Source organism: Microtus pennsylvanicus, chromosome 14 (assembly GCF_037038515.1).
Source record: "Microtus pennsylvanicus isolate mMicPen1 chromosome 14, mMicPen1.hap1, whole genome shotgun sequence".
Lineage (NCBI taxonomy): Eukaryota > Metazoa > Chordata > Mammalia > Rodentia > Cricetidae > Microtus > Microtus pennsylvanicus.
The window spans coordinates 6,537,059-6,558,774 of NC_134592.1; the positions used below are offsets into that span (position 1 = coordinate 6,537,059).

Sequence of the window (21,716 nt, forward strand, 5' to 3'; positions counted from 1 at the left end):
TTCCAATGGCTCCCCATTTACCTACTCAAACAAGCTCTATCTGTTGTACCTAAGGAAGGGAATAAAAATGACTGTATTTCAGAAGCTATTTGGGTCCAAATGAAAGTCATGTTCTCAAACTGATTTTTTTTCTTCCATTTTGGGCAGGGATTAGCTTATCCAGTGATGCTGCCTATACTTTCATGTGACAATATTTTACAGACTATAGAGGTCTAATTAAAATATTAAAAATTAAAAAGCATAATTTTGAGAATTCTCCATTCTCTCATACTCAACTGGGAAAGAGATTCAAATTTAAGAATTTTACTTCCACTGTTCTTAAATATACAATTCTGCTCTTTAATTTCCAGTAGAAAATAGTTACACGCTGACATCAACTTATATAGAGTAAAAAGAATAACAAGAAGAGAAAGTCCCCTTGCTCTCTGTGTCTCACCTGGTAGCCCACCAATCCACCCAGAGTCCAGGAGCGCTCCTTGCTGATCCACCTGGCAATGCTGCTGGCCCCTATCTTCCGAGGCTGCGTGACCACTATGTTGCAGAAGGCAGAGCGCTGGGTGTAGTGGTCCAGGATATACTGGGGGAGCTGAGTGCTCTTACCACTCCCTGTGGCTCCGTGAATGATCACCACGGAATTGCTTTCTATCAAAGAAATAACCTGGAATTTGAAAAAAGCGACCTTCCATAATCAGCACAGGTTAGACAGCAACATGAGATACTGTCCGTCTTAAGAAGGCACAGTCAACCTCAACACCACAAAAGAACAAGAGTACTAAAAATGGTTACCTTTCAAATCAGTTCTACAACCAATAACTGGCTGGCTGGCTGGCTATGACACAAGGCCACACTATGCAACCCAGTGGTCCTCTGCCTCCCAAGGACTAGACTTACAAGTGGGACCACCACACCCAGTGCATAACTGTAGAGAGCTGTGGAACCCAGGTAAAGTAACCAGGGTTATAGTTCTCAATGTACAGTCTTCTTCCTCTTCCTTCTTTTTCTTTCTTTTTTATTTTTTGTGAAGAGGTGTTGGGGGTTTGTTTTTGAGACAGGATTTCTCTGTGCAACCCTGGCCTGGCTATCCTGGAACTCACTCTGTAGACCAGGCTGGCCTCAAACTCAAAGATCCGCCTACCTCTGCCTCCCAGATGCTGGAATTAAAGGCGTGCACCACTAGGGCCTGGCTTCTTCAGATGAATTTTAAACAATTAACTTCACTTTCCCTTTAAGAGTATGAGCATTATCATAAGATCTTAATCATCCTTTCTAACACTCAGTGATGGTCAGCAAGTACAAATTAATTTGAATTTCAGAATCTAAAATTAATAAAGTATAACTACTCAATAAAGCATTATTCAATCTTCATCAAAATAAAAATGAAATTTGGAACATTTCCTATTTTATCTAAAATTTCTTTTTTCACTAAAATAACTAATAATGGTTCAAATATACTTAATTTTAACCATGCTTAATAACATATAACTACTCAAAAACCTAAGCATTCTACTGCTAGAGGTGGCTTGCACTGCTAACAGAAGGATGTGTGCTTGTCTGATTAAATCAACCAGAGCACAGGAAACCCCGTGCAGATGCTAGGGTATGTGCCTTCTCCATAGCAAGACTTGCTGTGTGCAGCTTCATCAAAGAGCTCCACCAGGGAAGTGAGGGGATAGTGCTGGTGGCTGTCAGTGTGGCAAATCACAGGTGAGCAGGCACAGACAAGCTTGGCCTGGGTGTGTGATGGATGCTGCTGACTTTTCTTTTGGCTGTGCACACTGAGCCCCCCCACCTCCCCACCCCCACCCCCACCCAGTACCAGCAGTGTAATGCTTCAGGCATTTATTCAAGCAGCAAAAATCACATTAGCAAAAAGTAAATTTACCTCTTCTTTGCACCGATTTATAGGCAAATCAGGATATTTATAAGTTGCCTCCAAGATGCATGTCACATTGCTTAACTTAGTCAGTGATGACTGGAGACCTGTATTCAGACAAAACAGTCATTTCTTAGCTGAAAAGAGAAATTACACAAGCCAATGAGCTATCTAATCTGTATATATGGCCTGTGGACACACACATCCACAGTCCCTCCCCCCCCGTGAGCCCACCAGTAATGATGCAGACTTCCATCCCAGTCACCAACACCCTGGCCTACACTGCCCCTAAGTTAACAAATCTGACACACACAGCATTCTGCACCTGATTCAATGGTGCCTCACTGACATGGGATTCTGGTGGTGTGCACAGTGGTGAAGTGTACAATCCTTGCTACAAAATGATAAACACAATTTACAAGCTAAATGTGTGTGCCTGTGCTGGCTGTCCTACAATCCTAAACTGCCTCTGGTCACCACTGCCAAGAACAAAACACTGGAGTTCATGCACAGACCGTCCACAGATAACCATGTTTTACTTTCAAAACAAGCTCATGAGCCTTTCTGCCCCTCTCCCAGATCGCCCTGAGAACCCTTCTCCCTCTACGGTCCCCTTCTCTCCCCCCTCTCATCCCTTCCTGCATACAAGCTCCTTTCTGTCCTCACCTTAAAAACATCTTTTTCACAATCAGTCTAATAACGTGTGATTAACTTGTTTTTTATTTTGTGGTGCTGGGGTCAAACCCCAGGCCTTGTATTCCAACCCCTATTTTATATATAGACACATATTTAAAATTTTTGGGGTGACATTAACGATCAAACCCAGATCTTCCCACACTTTTCTCCGGCCCAATCTTTTCCTGGCTCTGGATCCAAGTGTGTGGTAGTTGTTTTTCACTTCATAGCCAGCAAATTGAGATCTGTTACAATCTCTCAAAGAAAATCTAATCCTTCCTGGGAAAGAATCTCTCTCTAAGCCATCCCTAGTCCTGGTCTTTGCAGGCTCTGACAGCCTTTCACACTGACAAGCTCACTGAAATGGAAGCTCTTCATTGTTGTGTCTTGCTTTCTCTTACTGTGGCTCCCAACTTTTCTGGTTTGGTTGGTGTGTGTGTGTGAGTGTATCTGTCTGTCTGCCTGTGAGATGGTATGTTTGATTTTCTTTTTTTTTTTTTTTGAGATAGGATCTCACTAAACTGGCCTTGAACTCTCCACATAGAGCCAGGGATGACCTTGAACCCCACTCTCCTGCCTCTGTCCTCTGAATACTGGAATTACAGGCATGAACTACCACACACAGCTTTTCTCTGAACCTTTTTATATGTTAAACCATTTTATTTGAAAAATAAGGATAACTGAATTCTGCCATCCTCACAGCCCAGGTAGCCTTCAGTTCTGGTGGAACCTGAGCTGGAAAAAACCACCCCACTCTCAGGGACACCCATGTGTCCTGACCCCACTCTGGTGGACACCCACGTGCCCTGACTCCACTTTGGGGGATACCCACATGCCCTGACCCTACTCTCAGGGACACCCACGTTTCCTGACCTCACTCTCAGGGACACCCACGTGCCCTGACCTCGCTCTGGGGGACACCCACGTGCCCTGACCTCGCTCTGGGGGACACCCAAGTGTCCGGAAGCTTAAGACGGAGTTGTTTTCACTTTCCTGTGGTCAGGAGAGGGAGACGCCACCACAGCTGTGAGGACAGACTGGCAGGGACAGAGGAACAGGCAAGAACCAGGAATGGTGAGAATGAGGCTGAGGAACAACCAGTCAAGGACAGAGAGCAAGGATGATTCTTAGGACGATAAAAAGGCCACAAGTTTGTATTTCATATCTCTGCTAAAAACCCTTGAGCCTGTTCATGGTGCTACTAAAGGAGCCCTGCTGCCCTGCAGCTATCAACATGGCTCACTTGACTGCATCTGTTTGAAGGTTGCTACTTAAAGACAGGACATTTATAAGCAAACAAACAAACAAAAGCCCTTGCCACACTAACTACAATCCTTCTCCATGTAGCACAAGATATCACCTGACATTTTTAGGTCATGGCTGAAGCAGACCCAACACAGATCAAGCCTTCCTTCACTAACATCCCCCAGGGTGGACAGGAAACCAAGGAGCAGAAATGTTCACAGCCGTGTGGCTGTTGGCTTTGTATAAACAAAGTAAAAAGAAAGACATCAATGATAATTTAAGGAAAACCAACAAATTACATGTGACAAACTGAAGTCTGGAAGTAGACGGGAAATACTTCAACCTCAAAGTAGGCTGTTCTCATTTTTCCGTTTTTCTTTATTCTAAGTTATTAAAATATTTTAAATATTTTTATATAAAGTGGGAAATACAAAAACCATTAAAACTGCTGTTCTTTTCATTTATCTGCCTAATCATATCATCAAACAAACCTAAAATCTAATAGAAATCCAGAGGTTCACAAGGTCTAACGAGCAGACTTCCACAGCAGACATCAGTGACAACTGGCTGACATGGAGGGTCCAGACTACCCAGCAGGTGCGGTGGTGACTGCGAGACAGACAGGTGGGTCTCTAGGAGTTTGAGACAGCCTCATCTATATAGTGAGTTCAGGCTAGCCAGTTACATGGCAAGATGGTCTCTTAAAATAACCCTCCACCAAAAAAAAAAAAAAAAACTAGATACTATCCATACAAAAGAAGTTTAATTATTGGACTTATACCTTAACTAGAAAATTAAATCTTCAAAATAAGTAATAATACATTGCTTTCTCCAGGATGGAGTAATGTTTTATAATACAAACTAAGCTCAGATAGGAAAAGGAGGCCCGTTTTCCTTCTCAGGCATCTCCTCCTCAGCACTCCACAAAAGTAACTCCCTTACAGGCTCAGAAGAAAAGCTTATAGTGTATGAAACAACCATGAAAAATATCCTCACACTACAAGCTAGAAAGGCAGCTCAGTGGTTGAGAGTGTCCACTGCTCCTGCAGAGGACCCCAATTCAACCCCCAGTATCCACATGGGGTGGCTCACACTGTAAAATAAAATTAAATATGTTTTAAATACTTGCACATTAATAACAAGAGATCACTGTGGCTTTTGTCAACTACCCAAAGACACCATCTAGGACAACTGAATATGGCCATGTGAAAGCAAAGACCATGGAAGTCCACAACCTGAAGCCAGACCCACCCTGTCAGAAAAGACCCCACCTACCTATTCAGTTTCCATCTTTAGGAATTTACTTTTAAATATGAAGAATTATTCTAATGTAATATATGGAACTCTATCCTTGAATTTCTACATAGGAACAAGTTTTTGAATACTTACAAGTGAAATAAGATTAATACCACACCAAACTCAATGGTATTTTATGAAAGTATTAAGTTATAACTGGATATAACACGGTATTTGTATTAAAATCTGTGGTCCTGAACTAGAAACGGAAGTGCCAGTGAGACTTCATGATTTCACTGTAAGCAGACACTGAACTAGGTATAGCTGTGTTATCACATAAGCATCCGTATTTAAGCATCCACAGGGTCTCACCTAGACCAGGGGAGCTCTACCCAGTTGTTCTCCTCAGATCCACGCTGCTCCCTTGCCTTCATTCTTGAAACACTACCCCGAACTATTTTTAAACACTAATGCAGACTCCCATTTCCCTTCACCTTCATCCCAGAAGCCATAAGTATGGCCATTCCATTAGATGAATCCCTGGGGTTGACTCCTTCCTATTTTATCCAATTTACCTGCCAAATCAGAGGCCATCATGAAAGATACTTCCTGAATGTCTAGTTCCCATTGTAATTTCTCCCTTAAGAAAGCCAAGTTCCTCTAAATAGGGTTCCTCAGCCTCAGCTGCATGCCTTATCCTCCACACCAAGGGCCACACAGTAGTCACTGTGCTAGGAGCATGCCATCCCATGCCACTCAGAAGACACTCCACCTTGACTTTGCAACTCAACCTCAGATACAACCACCACACAGCAAGAAGGCCCACATCAAATCGCAGGAGGCGAACAGTCACTTTAGGAGTCCCCACACACATCATGAATTCTTCACCCCACTCAGTTTCTGCTTCTTTACACCTTGTTCAGGAGCAAAGTACCAGGTGACTTCCCACTAAGAAGCATCTGCTTTCCCAAGGCAGGAAGGGCAGAGCAAACCTACAGCTTTGTGAGAACTCCATGAAGGCGGTAAGCCTCACCATCCTCTCCTCTCGAGCAAGAGAGCATGCTAACAGACCTGACTTGTGAGGTTTCCAGGACATCACAATTCCTCTGGTGAACACAGAAATAATCGTATTTGTGACAGGAAGTTCTAAATGTCAACCTACCACAACCTAGAATCACCTGAGGAGGGGGTCTCAACGAAGGGACTATCTAGATCAGGTTGACTGCGGGCACGTCTGTGGGGGGTTGTCTGGATTGTTGACTGAGGTGGGAAGACCCACACATTGATGTGGGCAGCCCGGGACTGTGACGACAGCTAGCTGAGCAGTCAGCTGGTGCATTCCTGTTCACTGCTCTCAAGTGTGATTGATATAACTAGTTCCTGAGTTCCTGCCTTGTTTCCCCTTGAATAAAAGAAAAATAATCAACTTAAACACTAGTATTATAGGTAAGTATTATTGTAGATAAGTATATAGATAAGATTACCAATAAGCTTGCTTAGAAAACTAAGTTACACAGAGAGAATTTAGCTGAAAGGCACTGTCTCAAACGGAACTTTAAAACAGGTAGCATACTAACCAGACTTCTAGAACTGTACGAGTTCTGTGAAGTGGAGTTGGACTCTAACCTAATTAGAATGCAGGTTTGCTGAAGATGTATTTTCTGGAATTTGTTCATCAGAATGTCTGTTTTTAAGCCCCTTCCCCTTATCACCTTAACTGTGAGCTACTCAGAGGGGCAGCTCTGGTCTGTGTCAAAGTTCCCTGTGCTTGTGAAGTCCCTTAATTGCCTGAGAGAACCACACCTGCAGTTTGTTTCTGTCTTGCTTGCTTAGCTGCTCAATGCACCGTGCTGTGGGGACCTCCAGGACACCTGGAAATGAAAGTCATGCAAAACCGCAAGGTGGCGGATAGAAATCTACGGAAGCTGCACAGGATTCTTAGTTGTACCATCAACTCCCTGAGCAAGAAGGTTACAGTTGGGTGCTCAGCAGGTTATCTCCTTTTCAGTCTGAATGCATGGAGCAAGTTCTTCCTGGAAAAGTCAATCTGCCATTACACTCTCAATAAAGGACAGAAACCCTTCCCAATCCTGTAGGTTTTTTTGTAAAAGTTTTGTCACAGCAACAGAAATGCAACTAGAACAGCACCCAACCCAATGGCAACTGCAACACTAGCATCTCACAGGCTCTCGAGAGCAGAACACAGGCAGATGACGCCACTGATGCAAGAACTCAGAGAAAAAAGCAAAGCACCAAAGGCTGTTTCTGCCTTGAGGTAAATAAGAATACACACACACACACACATATATATATGCACGTATGTCACAGTGACCAAAAAAGTTAAAACACAAAACTAAGTGAAAGAAAAAGCAACAGAACATACCAATCTGTATTATTAAGAAGCTCATATAAATGCTAAGATTGGGTGTGAATTGACCGTGCTAACTATGTCAAAGGCTAAAGTGAAGTGTGAAGTGTTTCCATAACTCAGTCACACCCTTCGTGAGAGCACAGGCCATCAGGACAGGAGCAGCAAACAGAGCTTCTTGGCTAGGTGGGTCCAAGGCAAAGCTCTCAGAGGAGTCTGTCACAACAGGGCACAGCGCTAACAATTAAAACAGCTGGAGTCACGGAGCCCATCCTCTCAGCAGCGCACCTGCCAGGGGAAGTTCAGAACATCTCCAGCAGGTGTACGCCAGCACATCTTCAGTCTGCACTCACTCCGGAGTGAGCGGACCTGTGACTCCAAGGCCAGTCCAACCTGCACAGGGAGTTTCAGGCCAGCCAGGGCAACACAGCTGACCCCATCTCAAAAAAAAAGGAAAAAAAAATCTTTTGTTTTTATTTCATATATTCCTACTCTTTAAAATTCTGTTTTAATGTTTACTATTAAAAATGCCAGTCTTTGCATGTGTGTGTGTGCTATATTTACATCCACCTGTTCTTGTGGGTGTGTTCACGTATGATCATGAGTGCTCATGTTCAAGTGTTCACATGCATGTGAAGGCCAGAGATCAAGAACAGGTGCCTCCATCTATTCTCTGGGCTGCAGGGACCCGGCCACCCCTGCACTCCCAGCTGTGGGATCAAGAGCATACACCATCCAAGCTTCCCAGCTCAGGTCTTCACGTTTGTGCAGCAGGCACTGTGCCAGCTGCACATCTCCTAGCTCCCCTTCAGCTATGTCGGTTCACTTTAGACACGGGAATCTCACTGTGCAGCCCTGGCTGACCTGGAACTCCATCTGCAGACCAGGCTGCCCTCAAAATCAAGAGAGATCTATCTGCCTCAGCCTCACAAGTGCTGAGATTGAAGGTGAGCACTGCCACTAAAGAAATATTTTAATTTTATTCTTTTTTAAGTGATTTTTTTCTTTTTTATATTTATTTATTATGTATACAATATTCTGTCTGTGTGTATGCCTGCAGGCCAGAAGAGGGCACCAGACTCCATTACAGATGGTTGTGAGCCACCATGTGATTGTTGGGAATTGAACTCAGGACCTCTGGAAGAGCAGGCAATGCTCTTAATCTCTGAGCCATCTCTCCAGACCCCTTAATTTTATTCGTAATTAAATAGGTAAAGGACCATTGTTTAACCTTCCAAAGAATGGATTATTTAGATTCTATATTTAATCAAAAAATAATAATACTTTATAATATACAATACACTCATCCTGCCAAAATGTAAATCAAGAAGTCATATTAAGTTTTTTATTACTTTGACAAAAATACTGTATTCCTTAAACTTCTGGGAAAATGATGTTTTAATGCATGAATTATCCACACATCATACATAAGATATTTAAGGGCACTTGCTTACCTGGCCCACTGGGTGGTTGATCCTTGCCATACATATCAAGTTCTTGTGCTTCAAGTTGTCTGTATTTGTTAATATATTCCATTTCTGAGCTCCTCTGACTGAGAGACCTGAAAAGAACAGTTAAAAAAAAATCACCAATCTTCTATGCCAGAGGGAGTTCTTGAATAGCTGTTTTATGTAAATCATGGGAAAGTGCAAATAGTCAAAAAACAATTTTAAATGCTCAAATTCAGTTATCAAATAAAGGCATGAAAATCATAAACGTGGTGCAGTTAAGAGACCTGGCTCTTCTCCCAGAGGAGCTGGGTTCAGTTCCCAACCCCACACGGTGGCTCTCAAGGATCTGTAACTCCAGTTCCATGGGCTCTGACGGTCTCTTATGGCCTCCATAGACACAAGGCATGACAAGTGGTGCACAGATATACATACAAGCAAAACGCCCATATACGAGTTGCTGAGGAATCCCATCTGGACGGGTGAGTGTGTGCTATCCAGGGGCAGACTGTCCCTGAAGAGAGCACAACCCCCCTCCCCCAGCTCCTTCTGCAGGGCTGTCTTTCTTTCGCACGACCCAGCCCCCCCAGCACCCCTTCCCAACCCTGCCCTGCTGTATGCTAGGACCAGTGCTCAAGAACAGTTTTAAGCTCCTACACTAAGGCTACCCACCCAGAGCGGTGAGTGCCTGCCTACCGGGCAGGCCTCAGGGTCCCCTGTAAGGGAGCCTGGGCACCTTCAGCTCCTGCACCAGGCTTCCTGTGTGCTTCTGGATACCGCCCCCCCCCTTGCTCCATTCATCCTTTTGGCCCTGGATCATTGGGCTACCAGCGGCCCTGTTTAGTTGCTGAGGAATCCCATCTGGACGGGAACGGTTCCAGCTTCTACACTGAAGAGATATACCCAGAGAGTCAATCACAGCAAAGACTGGACCAAGACACCAGGCCTCTCCTGGCTCCATTTGAAAGGAAGAGATGGGAAGGCACCAATGCAAGAATTCCTCCAACAACCTGAAAGGCAACATGACACCACCAGAATCCAGGGATCCCGAAATAAGAAGAATTGTACATCCTACTCCTGAAGAAATAGAAGAAATCGACTCAAAAGTGAACTATATGAAAATAGAGGACCTTAAACAGGAGGTGAAAAACTGCCATAAACAATTAGAGATTACAAACAAAAAGGTAGAGGAAATGAATAAACCGCCCAAAGACACGCAAGAAAACCAAGAGAAACAAGAAAAAGCAATCAAATAGGTTAGGGAAGCGGTTCAAGACTTGAAGAATGAAATGGAAGCAATGAAGAAAGCACAAACCGAGGGAAGAATGGAGATGGAAAATCTGGGTAAACGAACAGCTACAGAGACAAGTACTAACAACAGATTACAAGAGATAGAAGAGAGAATGTCAGACACTGAAGATACCATAGAGAAAATAAACACACTGATCAAAGAAAACAGCAAAACCAACAAATTCTCATCACAAAACATTCAGGAAATCTGGGACACAATAAAAAGACCAAACCTAAGAATAATTGGAGTAGAAGGAGAAGAAGTGCAGCTCAACGGTCCAGAAAATATACTTAATAAAATTATAGAAGAAAACTTTCCCAACCTGAAGAAAGATGTACCTATGAAGGTTCAAGAAGCATACAGAACACCAAATAGGCTGGATCAAAAAAAACATCCCCTCGCCATATAATAATCAAAACACAAAATATACAGAATAAAGAAAGAATATTAAGAGCCACAAAGGAAAAAGGCCAAGTTACTTATAAAGGTAAACCTATCAGACTTACACCTGACTTCTCTATGGAAACCATGAAAGCCAGAAGGTCCCGGATAGATGTACTGCAAAAACTAAGAGATCATGGATGCAAGCCCAGACTACTATATCCAGCCAAGCTTTCGTTCACTATAAATGGAGAAAACAAAATTTTCCAGGATAAAAACAAATTTAAACAATACGTAGCCACAAATCCAGCCTTACAGAAAATAATAGAAGGAAAATCACTAACCAAGAAGTCCAACAATGCCCACAATAACTCAGTCATCTAGAGACCCTTCACCAGCGCAACTCAAAGAAGGGAAACACACAAACCCTACTACTAAAAAAGTGACCGGAGTTAACAACCACTGGTCATTAATATCACTTAATGTTAATGGGCTCAACTCACCTATAAAAAGGCACAGGCTAAGAGATTGGATACGAAAACAGGATCCAACATTCTGCTGTTTACAAGAAACACACCTCAACCACAAAGACAGGCACCTACTCAGAGTAAAGGGCTGGGAAAAGGCTTATCAAGCAAATGGACCTAAGAAACAAGCAGGTGTGGCCATACTAATTTCTAACAAAGTTGACTTCAAACTTAAATCAATCAGAAGAGATGGAGAGGGACATTTTATACTCATAACAGGAACAATTCATCAGGATGAAGTCTCAATCCTGAATATCTACGCCCCTAATATAAAAGTGCCCACGTACGTAAAAGAAACATTACTAAAACTCAAGGCAGCCATCAAACCACACACACTAATAGTAGGAGACTTCAACACTCCTCTCTCATCAATGGACAGGTCAATCAAACAGAAACCTAACAGAGAAATTAGAAAATTAATGGAGGTAATGAAGCAAATGGACTTAACAAACATCTATAGATTATTCCACCCAAATAGGAGAGAATATACCTTCTTCTTTGCAGCTCATGGAACCTTCTCGAAAATTGACCACATACTCGATAGCAAAGCTAACTTACACAGTTACAAAAAAATATTAGTAACCACCTGTGTCTTATCAGATCACCATGGATTAAAGTTAGAATTCAACAATGCTACCCCCAGAAAGCCTACAAACTCATGGAAACTGAACAGTCAACTACTGAACCATACCTGGATTAAGGAAGAAATAAAGAAAGAAATTAAAGTCTTCCTTGAATTCAATGAAAATAAAGAAACAACATACTCGAACTTATGGGATACTATGAAAGCAGTGCTAAGAGGAAAGTTCATAGCACTAAGTGCCCACTTAAAGAAAACAGAGAAAGCACATACTGGAGACTTAACAGCCCACCTGAGAGCTCTAGAAAAAAAAGAAGCAGACTCACCTAGGAGGAGGAGAAGACTGCGCTGACAAAACACAAATCATCTCAGAATACTGAGGAGGAGATGTGTGATCCGACTGTCCATGATGACAGACAATCTGCAGACATACCAAGACCGAAAGCACGTATGTCCTATAGTCTCACCATCTTCCCCAGAACCGTGCAACTCTGCACATGTAAACAAAGTCACATGTGCAAGCATGAATGGATAAACATTTATGGAGCACTGCTACACTGTCTTCGACACAGCAAGACAAGCTAAGTCCTTGCCCTTGTGAAAACACCATTCCAGTAAACAAAGCATATGCCATGCTGAGGGACACAGAGCAAAGAATTCCAGGGAATTCTGTAATCTCAGCATTCAGAAGGCTAAGGCAGGAGGCTGCTACAAGTTCAAGCCAGCTTGAGCCACACAGTGAGCTCCATTCTAATGAACACAATCCCAGGGCTGAAGAGGTGGTTCAGCAGTTAACATACAGTTCTCACAGGTGATAGACTGGGTTCAGCTGCCAGCATCCACACTGGGCAGCTCACAACCGCCTGTGACTCCAACTCCGGTGCATCTGAAGCCTCCATCCTCCTCAGGCACAGGCACTCATGTGCACACACCCACACACGTGTATAATTAAAAACACAATAAAAGTACTTTTTAAATCCAAAAGTAAAATAAGAATTCCAGGATAAAAGGGTAACTTTTCATAAAATTCATACTTAATACCCATAAAATATCTCTAGCTGGGTAAATTCAAGGTCGGCCTAGTCTACACAGGCCAACCAGGGCTGCCAGAGTGGAGGCCTGTCTCAAAAAAGAAAAATCAGAGTAGGGGTATGGAGGAATGGCAAGGAATGGAGATTTTGGCAGAGGAACTCGCGAGCAAGTTCTGGGGAGCCCAGGAAGAGACTGGGAGTTTGTGCACAGCTGGGGCTCCAGGTGGCTCTGTGACCAGGACCATTCTGGAAAAAACATCTTCAATGAGTCATTGCTTAATGATTAAGAATTTCTATTAAAGATGATTTTTTTAAAAGGCTTGAGCGACGGAGTCCATGGTGACAAAATATTGTAAATGTAACTTGTGCCAATTAACTGTTTGGCTAAAATGGCAAATTTTGAGTTGTATATACTTATGCCACAATAAAAATTTTCCAAGCCATCATAATGTAAGAAGATGAAAAGGGAAAACGTATCTCCAGCTGTTTTCAGAAGACAGTATTGGAGAGAACAGACAGTGTAAAGACGTCCCACACTTCCATTGTGGGCAGAAAGGCACCGTCCCACTGAAAGCCTACGCAACAAGAGTGACTAGGGAGACAAAGGGTCTCTCTCTCCCTTGCTGACCTGGAACGTCATTTTCCCTGACCTCAGGTATTTGAGGCACTCGGCTCTGTATTTGGTATTCACCCCATCAGCTCCACCACCCTAGGTTCTCAAGCCTTCCACTGTGAATTACATTACACCTGGTTCCCTAATGTGACGTGGCATGTTGTGGGACTCCCTGGCCCACGGGGAAGACAGCTTCCTAGTTATCCTCCTCCTGCTCGCTTCTCTGGAAAACACTAGCACACTCTAGTGAGCTGTGAGCTGTGCTGGCCTACTTCTGCTTGATATGAAGCTATCCACGTTCTTCCGTTCCTGATGCTCACTCACAAATAACAGAGGTCCAGTTCCACATGCGGCATCTTCTGGACCTCCAGGAGGGAGCAGTCCCCACTCCAGACTGTCCTCACAGGAGGGAAAGGGAATGAAATGAGTGAAATGGGTGAGAGGATGATTAAGAGCACTTGCTACTGACTTGAGAGGACCTGGGTTCAGTTCTCAGCCCCCAGATGATGGTTCAGATCTAGCCCCACAGCACCAAGCATAGTGTATATACCATGCAGACACTCAAATGCACACATGTAAAATTTTTTTTAATGAGTGGAATAAGGTGCATTAGATAAGAGCATGGGGAAAACAATGTCAAATATGGGGCAATGACAGTTACATTGTTAGCCAAGGTCATTGGTGACATTTGGGGAAAGGTCTGAAGAAGGTAGAATCCATGTTAGACATTTAGGGGGAAGGCAGTCCAAAAATGGTTCTGAGGTCCCAGAATGTACCTGGAGCTTTGGGCGGGAGGAGTTGGGGTTGAGGTGAGACAGGAAGAAACTGCTGACCTGAGAAAGATGGGTTTTGGTCAGAAAAAGGAAAATGTTTAACACCAGACACCATTTGAACAGTGACAAAGGAAAGGGAGTAGTAAGCCCAGCAGGAGCCTGGAGACCACGTACCAGATCAGCATCCCCAAGGCCAGAGCAACTGAGCCACGGGCATGAGCAGCACAAGGCCAGAGCAGCTGAGCCACGGGCATGAGCAGCACAGGGCCAGAGCAGCTGAGCCACGGGCATGAGCAGCACAGGAAGCAGCAGAGTGAGCACTGTGGACACACTGAGCAGCACGCAGCCAGAGCACACAGGTTCTGAGGACTGAGCAGCACGCAGCCAGAGCACACAGGTAAGGCTCTGAGGACTCTTGAGACACATAGCAGCAAGGAGGCTGGTGAGAATGCCAAGGTACAAGGCACACCAAGCCAAGATTTTCCTTTTATTTCTTCTACCATCTCCAATCACATCTCATCCCAGTGCTAGGGCTAGGCATGGGAACCAGCTCTGCCTTAAGAGCAGCCAGGGAGCCGCCAATCAACCACTTTCTCTTTTCATCATTCACACCCTGACGCACAAGCGACACTATGGCTGGGAGAGCTTGGCATCTGTGGGGTGGTGGACTCCCCCGAGGAGCTCAGCATGGACTGCCCATCAAGCCTGACCGTAACTACTGAGTGAACCGACGGAGACCGTCCAGGCAGGTGTCTCGCTCACTTGGATTCGCAGAATCTGAACTGAGGTCTGGAAAGACCTAGGCGAGAGCTGTTGCAGGTTTGTGCATATGATGCCCTCTGGCAGTGCTTGCAATGCTTCTCAATAGGTACCCTGTTGAGGCGCTTCATCCTCCCTGCACAACGGCCTGACTCTGTTCTGTTGAGTTTAACAGTGACTCCATCTTGGTACTGACAACTTTTCTGATTTTTTTCTTCCCTAATTGCTCTGGGTAGGACTTTTAATACCATAGAATACAAGTGGGAAAATGGGGTCCTTACTTTGCTCAGGTCAGTAGAGGACTTTTATAGAGGCATTTATCAGAGCAACAGTTTACCCCTGCTCATAATTTATCAAATATTTTTAATATTTAAACATGTTCATAGAACTGCGATTTTTAACTTTAATAAAATGAACCATTAACCCTGATTTTTAACTTCACAGCAAAAGAATTAAAACAAAATATTAACTTTCCCACAAGGAAAAAATTTGTAATTGCAACCTAATGCTGTTACCCACACCCAGTGGCCTCAAGAGTAATGTGACAAAAGCACCCTGTCCCTTAGCAGCCTTTCGAGGTCCCTGATTCTCTTTCTAGACTTCTCTTTTTTGCACTTTGTCATGCAACTTAAGAGTTGTACAGATGTGCATACTGGGAACAACACGGCACCATTTCGAGTCATTGAAGACTCTGAACTATTTAATCAGATATAGCCTAGAAAAACCAAGATAACTGGGACTGGAGAGGTGGCTCAGCAGTTAACAGCACTAGCTGTTCTTCCAGAGGATGAGGGTTTGATTCCTAGCACCCACATGGTGGCTAACAACCATTTGTAACTCCGGTTCCAGAAGATCTGATGCCCTCTTCTGGCCTTTGCAGGCACTGCACATAGCTGCACAGACATAAAAGCAGGCAAATGTCCATCCACATAAAATAAAAATAAAAAAACAAGCAAAGAAGACAATCAAACAGAAAATGACTCAACTGTTGCATGTCTTCCATATAAAGTAGCTTAATAATGTTCTCATGCATAAGTAAACCATTTATGAACTTACAACATTAGTTGATAAACTCATGCTAATCTGTTTTTACCCTGATAAACAGAAAAAATAATTTTTAAAAGGGAATTGCCTTATCTTGCCTACAAATACATTCTCTAACTGCATGGGAGTAGGACAGATATTACAGAGAATGGTATTTGGTCTCTGCTTCAGTCTTAACAATTTCATCAGAAAGGAGGAAAATTAAACTTAGTACATTATAAGTAGCACAAACTAAACACTAGAAAATATGTTCTGAACAAGTAAGCTCAAAGGAATGAGTACTTGGTGTGACCTGAGGAGGTAATTAGAGCTCTGTGAAGATCAGACATGAGTAACGTCTGGACAGATGCCCAGTAAGCCAGGCAGAGAAGAAAGACGGCTCTCAAGAATTCCTCCAAGGTTATTTTAGTCTCTGTTCAAAGAGCAAGTGTTGCGGCTTATGCCAGTGATCTGTTTAAGAGGCTGGGGCAGCGGTACAGTGAATCTGAGATCAGCTTCAAAGAGACCCTGGTTCAGAAATCAATAAATAAATCCCTGTTCAAAACAATTATCCCCAGATGGAGAGAGGGCCCAGTGGTTGAGAGCACTGGCTGCTCTTCCAGAGGAACCGGGTTCAATTCCCAGCACCCACATGGCAGCTCACAAGTGTCTGGAATTCTAGTTCCAAGGTATCTGACACCCTCACATAGGCAGGATAGACACCAATGCAAATAAATCTTAAAAAATAAATAATTTTTAAAACTATCCCAAGCAGAAAGTCCTTCCTTGGCTGTAGCGAGCAGCACAGAGCCACACCTGATGGAGATGTATAATCAACTCCTGAGATGGCTAAGGCCTGACCTATGCTATGATCACGCAATGATTATCAGCTGCTTGCTTATGCGTGGACCTATGGGCAGTGCCCACCTGGCAGTTCGGGGTTGGCAGCCCATGCCTACTTAAGGGCTGGGAGAGGTTTGCCCAGGGAGAGAGGGGAGAGAGAGGAAGAGAAGAGAGAGGGGAGCGAGAGAAAGAGAAGGAGAAGGAGATAGATTGCTGTGAATAAAGTCCTGGAATAAACTGCAGTGAGAAGAGCTCCGGTGTGTCGCACGTCATCCTTGCTGGACGAGGTGGGGCGTGACACTTGGCCCCCTCATTTAACTGAGGGGATCACTACAAAAACGTTAACACAGACAACCCATACTACCTTACCCACACATGTGTCTCTCCCTTAGAAGGGCCACCTGACGAAAGCAGGAACTAGACCCATGTAGTGAACTAGGTCCTAACCCTCCAGACCATAAGAGACATCAATATCTGTTAGACAACTGAACCCCAGCAAATACAGGGAACTGAATTTCATAAGAAAGCATTTAAAAACTGGGAATAAAAGGAAAAATTAGAATAAGTTCAAAGAAGAGTAAAACCAAGGGAAAATGTTGAAGAAAAAAAGTGAGTTGAACTAAAACAGAATTGGATAGCAGCTACAAATAACAGAGAAAGCTTTGAGAAGTCGATGTATCTAAATCTGGGGACAGTGTGGTGATCCATGTCTTTAATCCCAGCACTCAGGAGGCAGAGGCAGGTAGATCTCTACGAATTTGACATGAGCCTAATCTATATAGTGAGTTCCAAGGCAGCCAGGACTACATTGTGAGACTGTCTCAAAACCAACAAATACAAACAAAAATGATGGGCAGGAAAGGAGACTGCAGTGATGGACAGGTGTGGTCAGCGGGGAAGCTGAGTAGGGGCAGTGATGGACAGGTGTGGTCAGCACTGGAGTAGTCAGTGGGGAAGCTGGGCAGGGGCAGGGATGGACAGGTGTGGTCAGTGGGGAAGCTGGGCAGGGGCAGGGATGGACAGGTGTGGTCAGCGGGGAAGGTGGGCAGGGGCAGGGATGGAGGAGAAATCAGGCTTGTTTTCCTTCGTCAATATATGTTATATTTTTGTTGGCACTTCAGAGGAAGGAAATTTTTTAATTTTGATTTTACTGGGCTATACATCTTTCTTCACTCCCCTCCCTTCCAGAGGAAGGAAATTTTTAAAGAATAATGAAGTTTCAAAGTTGCATGATTCGGTACAGTTCTGGCTTTTAATTCGGAAGGACATTCTGTCACCACACAATTCCCTCCTTCCCCTCTCCTGCTGTCACAGGCAATGTGATGTGAAAGCTTCTCATTGAGGACAATGAACCCTGACATCTGGCCTTTTCCAGACATAATAGGAACTGTAGCATGACCACACATGTCACTCTTGATCACATGTCACACAGGTCTGATTTGAACAATGCCTATTATTCTTGGTTCACTGGGAAGAAAAGCAACAGAAGAAATAAAAATTATAAGAAGAAAAGCTGCAATGTCATCACTTAACAGAAAGTGAAGAAGCAAAGACCTTTTATACTCTAGCCACTATTTCACAGGGCAAGCACCTAAACCGAAAAAATGCACAACAAAGCCCAAAGCACACCAGTGTTCGCATAAGCAGTGGTTATCAAAGCTCTGAAACTTGACCTCTATGTACAGCCATGTGTGACCTTCAACTTCTGATACTCCTTCCCCCATATAATACTACCACCTGACTATATATGGTGCTAGAGACGGGCCTCAGGTCACACATGCCAGGGAAGCACTCTCCCCGATAAGCCACACCACACCATGTATAATTCTACCGAAGTTTGTAGATGTTCATGCCTCACCACCGTGAACACAGGGATTATCAAATATATCCTACATTTATCTACCCATGTGATTTGGTGTCCTCTAGCATTTCAACTTCAATACACAGAATTTGCTATTTTACAAGCAATACATGATGTAGCATTTGCTAGCGCCCCACACACTGATGTCCGCATGCTTTGCCCACTTTACCCAGTCACCATAAGCTTTCACAGAGCATTGTCGTGCATATATAGTCAAGTCTGATCTGTTTTTCATGCTTTCATTAGAAGGGACAGTGACCTGGCTTCCAAATGGCCTGAAAGTTAAGCTGAAGAATAAAAGCAGTGTGGTTATTTTTAGAGCTCTACAGGCATAAAAATACAGCATGGAGCTGTGACCCACGGCTACGCACAGCAAGGCAGCACCCATGCGACAATCTTCACCTCAGCTGGGAGAGCATCTGTAGTGCCTCACGCCTGCTCTTCACTCCCTTTCCAGAGACATGCAGCATGCACCTGGGACCAGCATCCATAGATGCCGGCATCTTTTGCAAACAAAATAAGCTACACTCCAAAGGTAGACAGTTATATAATTTGTGAAGATGAAAGGTGTATATATATTTCTCTTAGCTTAGAGACAAGTGTATTAGTGAGCATTCTCTCGAAATGAAAACAGCAGAACTTCATTCCTAACACAGAAAAGTTGTTTGTTTCAAACACAGCTCCAGTGGGTAAATGAGGAGACACGTTCTTCACCGGAGGACTCCTCCAAGAGAATGAGACCCGCCTGAGTGAAACACAGCTTCATCTCCGGCTCCAGCAAAGTCTCTGGCAGCATTCCCACAACAGATCACTCGGCAGGTAAGCTTTATGCTTTCTGTACAGAGAGCAAGTCAAAGTCTACATTTGCAAGATTGATATTTTAAAGCCTCCTAAGAACTTCTAATAGCAAGAGTTATTTTCAAAAATTGTAGCTTGTATTATTATCTTTGGTTTTATTTAATTTCTGCTTAGTTATATCTAAGTATTTTAAAAGCTTGGGTTTAGCACTGACCTAGTTAGAAATTGAAAGACTTTAATCCATGTTCTAATCTTATTTTGACCTGCATGTCTAACCAGTGAAAGATTCATGAATTTTTCTGGCAATATTAAATTTTTTAAAAAATCATAAAAATGTTATGCAAATAAACATTTAACATCTCCACAGCCTAAAAATGCCACTTTTCAGCTGGATGAAGTGGCCGGGAAATAATTCCTACAAGCAAACACACTGCGCTGGCTCAGATATGGTGACAAAGACCCTGCTTCGGGAATTAAAATGGCATCTAAAAGAGCGTGAGAGATTAATACAAGAGATCGAAAATGAACAGAAAGTGAAAAAAACAGGTGTGGATTACAACTGGCTGCGAAACTACCAGAATCCTCAGGCAACCATCCCAGCTACCGAACAAAGACAGCTTGAAGTTCTTTGTTCCCAAGTGCACCCTTGTCAAACCGGAACTATTCTCAGCAGGTAATGTGCTGCATTCGTGTGTGTGTGTGTGTGTGTGTGTGTGTGTGTGTGTGTGAGAGAGAGAGAGAGAGAGAGAGAGAGAGAGAGAGAGAGAGAGAGAGAGAGAGAGAGCTGTTCCAACCTTCAGACTGCCCCATTCTGTCAGTGCTTTAATCACATGCACTAGATACTTGTCTGTAAAACTCTATAGACCTCATAGCTTACTGGTATAAATTTATTTTAATTACAATCAAAATTTCTTCACTGGAAGCTTTAATTACAAAGTTTTTCTGATTATTCAAAAGGTAAGTACCTAGCACACAACTACATTATGTAAGCTGCATTTGGGAGGCGGATGGAGTACAAGAGAAATTTCTAAACATTCATCCCTGCATCCCCCTTAGATTCCGAGAACTTCTGGCAGAAAACGATGTACTTCCCTGGGAAATCGTCTACATCTTCAAGCAAGTTCTGAGAGACTTCCTCAGCAGTCCTGACAGAGGGGGTCAGCACGCTGGCCCACAGGACTCCGCCGCCAGCTGTTCCCTGGCCCCTGTGCTCTCGGGCGAAAGCTCTCAGAGGCCCCACAAAGACGAAATACCCACGATTTCAAGTTATGTAGACAGACGCGCCAACAGCAGGCTTCTGTCATGTTCACAGAGTGTGGAGCCGGCCGCACTGCTACCCACCGAGTTAGAGCACCGAGGGCACCTTACCATCGCAGCTCAGAGCACCAGCCAGGACAGTGACGTGACCCCATGTTTCTCTGTTACAAGGTCAGAAGTTAAAATTCCTGTCACCAACCTGTTTTAGCAGTGTTTTTAACCACTCTAAATATTCAATATTTTCATTGATTAGTATGCTTTTAACTAAAATGTTGCCTAAATGTTTGAAGTATTTTCTTACACCTCAAATGTCACAGAACTAAGCAAATATAATATGAAGTTTGACTATTTTTTGTGAAACTTAACCTTGACTTTTATTCTGAGAGCCCATGTGTAGAATAAATGATTAATATGAACTTCTTACACTGCAATACTGAAATGAAGTCAGATCCATTACATGATGTCACCCTCCATGGGAACAAGAGGAAGGGGCCATGAATGTGGAAGCAATATTCAACTTAAAATACATCTTTCCCTGTTTCTGAGAATAGTTCACTATAATCATGGGTAGGAGACAGCAAAATCACGCCATTTGAGCTAGGCATAGAGGTCAGCCATGATGCAGGCAAGATGCCGCATGACAAACGGGGACAAAGAGGCCCAGAGAACCAAGAAAGGTAGACTTCGATTCTGGCTAGCATCCAAAAGGAAGGAGAAAGAAAATATCACTCCCTTTCTGAGTTCTGACTCAGACCCAGCAGAACCTCATAGCAGCTCATGGGGACTGCTATCTGATTTCTAATCATGGTTAACAGAGCCAGGTGTTTATACTTCAAGCTATTTACTTAAATCTGGTGATGGAATTAAGGTTGAATCTGTGCACACGTGTGTGTATGCATATGTGTATTAAGTATTTAGGATGCCTGGGGTGCTTCAGGTACATTTTATTGAAAATTATATGGGCACGATAGCTAAAAGTTTTAGCTAGGGAATAGATAAAATGAGTTCATCTGCAGAAAACCAGCTGTTACAGTATTCACAAAACAGACTAGTACATTGTCATTATTAGCCAGATCAATCTGTTTAGCAATGCTTAAATACTACATTCTGGGTACTGTGCACAATTTCTCATTT

General features: G+C 43.4%; 3 protein-coding genes across 4 annotated transcripts in view; 2 read left to right on the plus strand and 1 right to left on the minus strand.

Moving 5' to 3' along the window:
• The window catches only part of Tdrd9 (tudor domain containing 9), a 104,664-nt gene that overhangs the window by 78,277 nt on the left and 4,671 nt on the right, over positions 1–21,716 (minus strand). Inside the window, exons 2-4 of one of the 2 annotated variants that reach the window (XM_075947775.1) lie at positions 8,852–8,958; positions 1,883–1,980; positions 437–658 (exon numbers count right to left, since the gene is read on the minus strand). In XM_075947775.1, coding sequence (XP_075803890.1) covers positions 437–658; positions 1,883–1,980; positions 8,852–8,958 — 427 coding nt within the window. Of the gene's footprint in view, positions 1–436; positions 659–1,882; positions 1,981–8,843; positions 8,959–21,716 lie in introns of both variants that reach the window. The other variant, XM_075947776.1, reaches the window with a different exon arrangement.
• Atp5mj (ATP synthase membrane subunit j) overlaps positions 1–21,716 on the plus strand; it is a 47,065-nt gene that overhangs the window by 8,347 nt on the left and 17,002 nt on the right. The window lies entirely within an intron of this gene.
• Rd3l (RD3 like) lies at positions 18,884–20,767 on the plus strand. The gene is given in 5 exon segments (XM_075947755.1): positions 18,884–19,062; positions 19,208–19,346; positions 19,693–19,998; positions 20,382–20,630; positions 20,632–20,767. Coding segments are annotated over 3 exon segments (591 nt in total). The 5' UTR covers positions 18,884–19,062; positions 19,208–19,346; positions 19,693–19,699; the 3' UTR covers positions 20,675–20,767.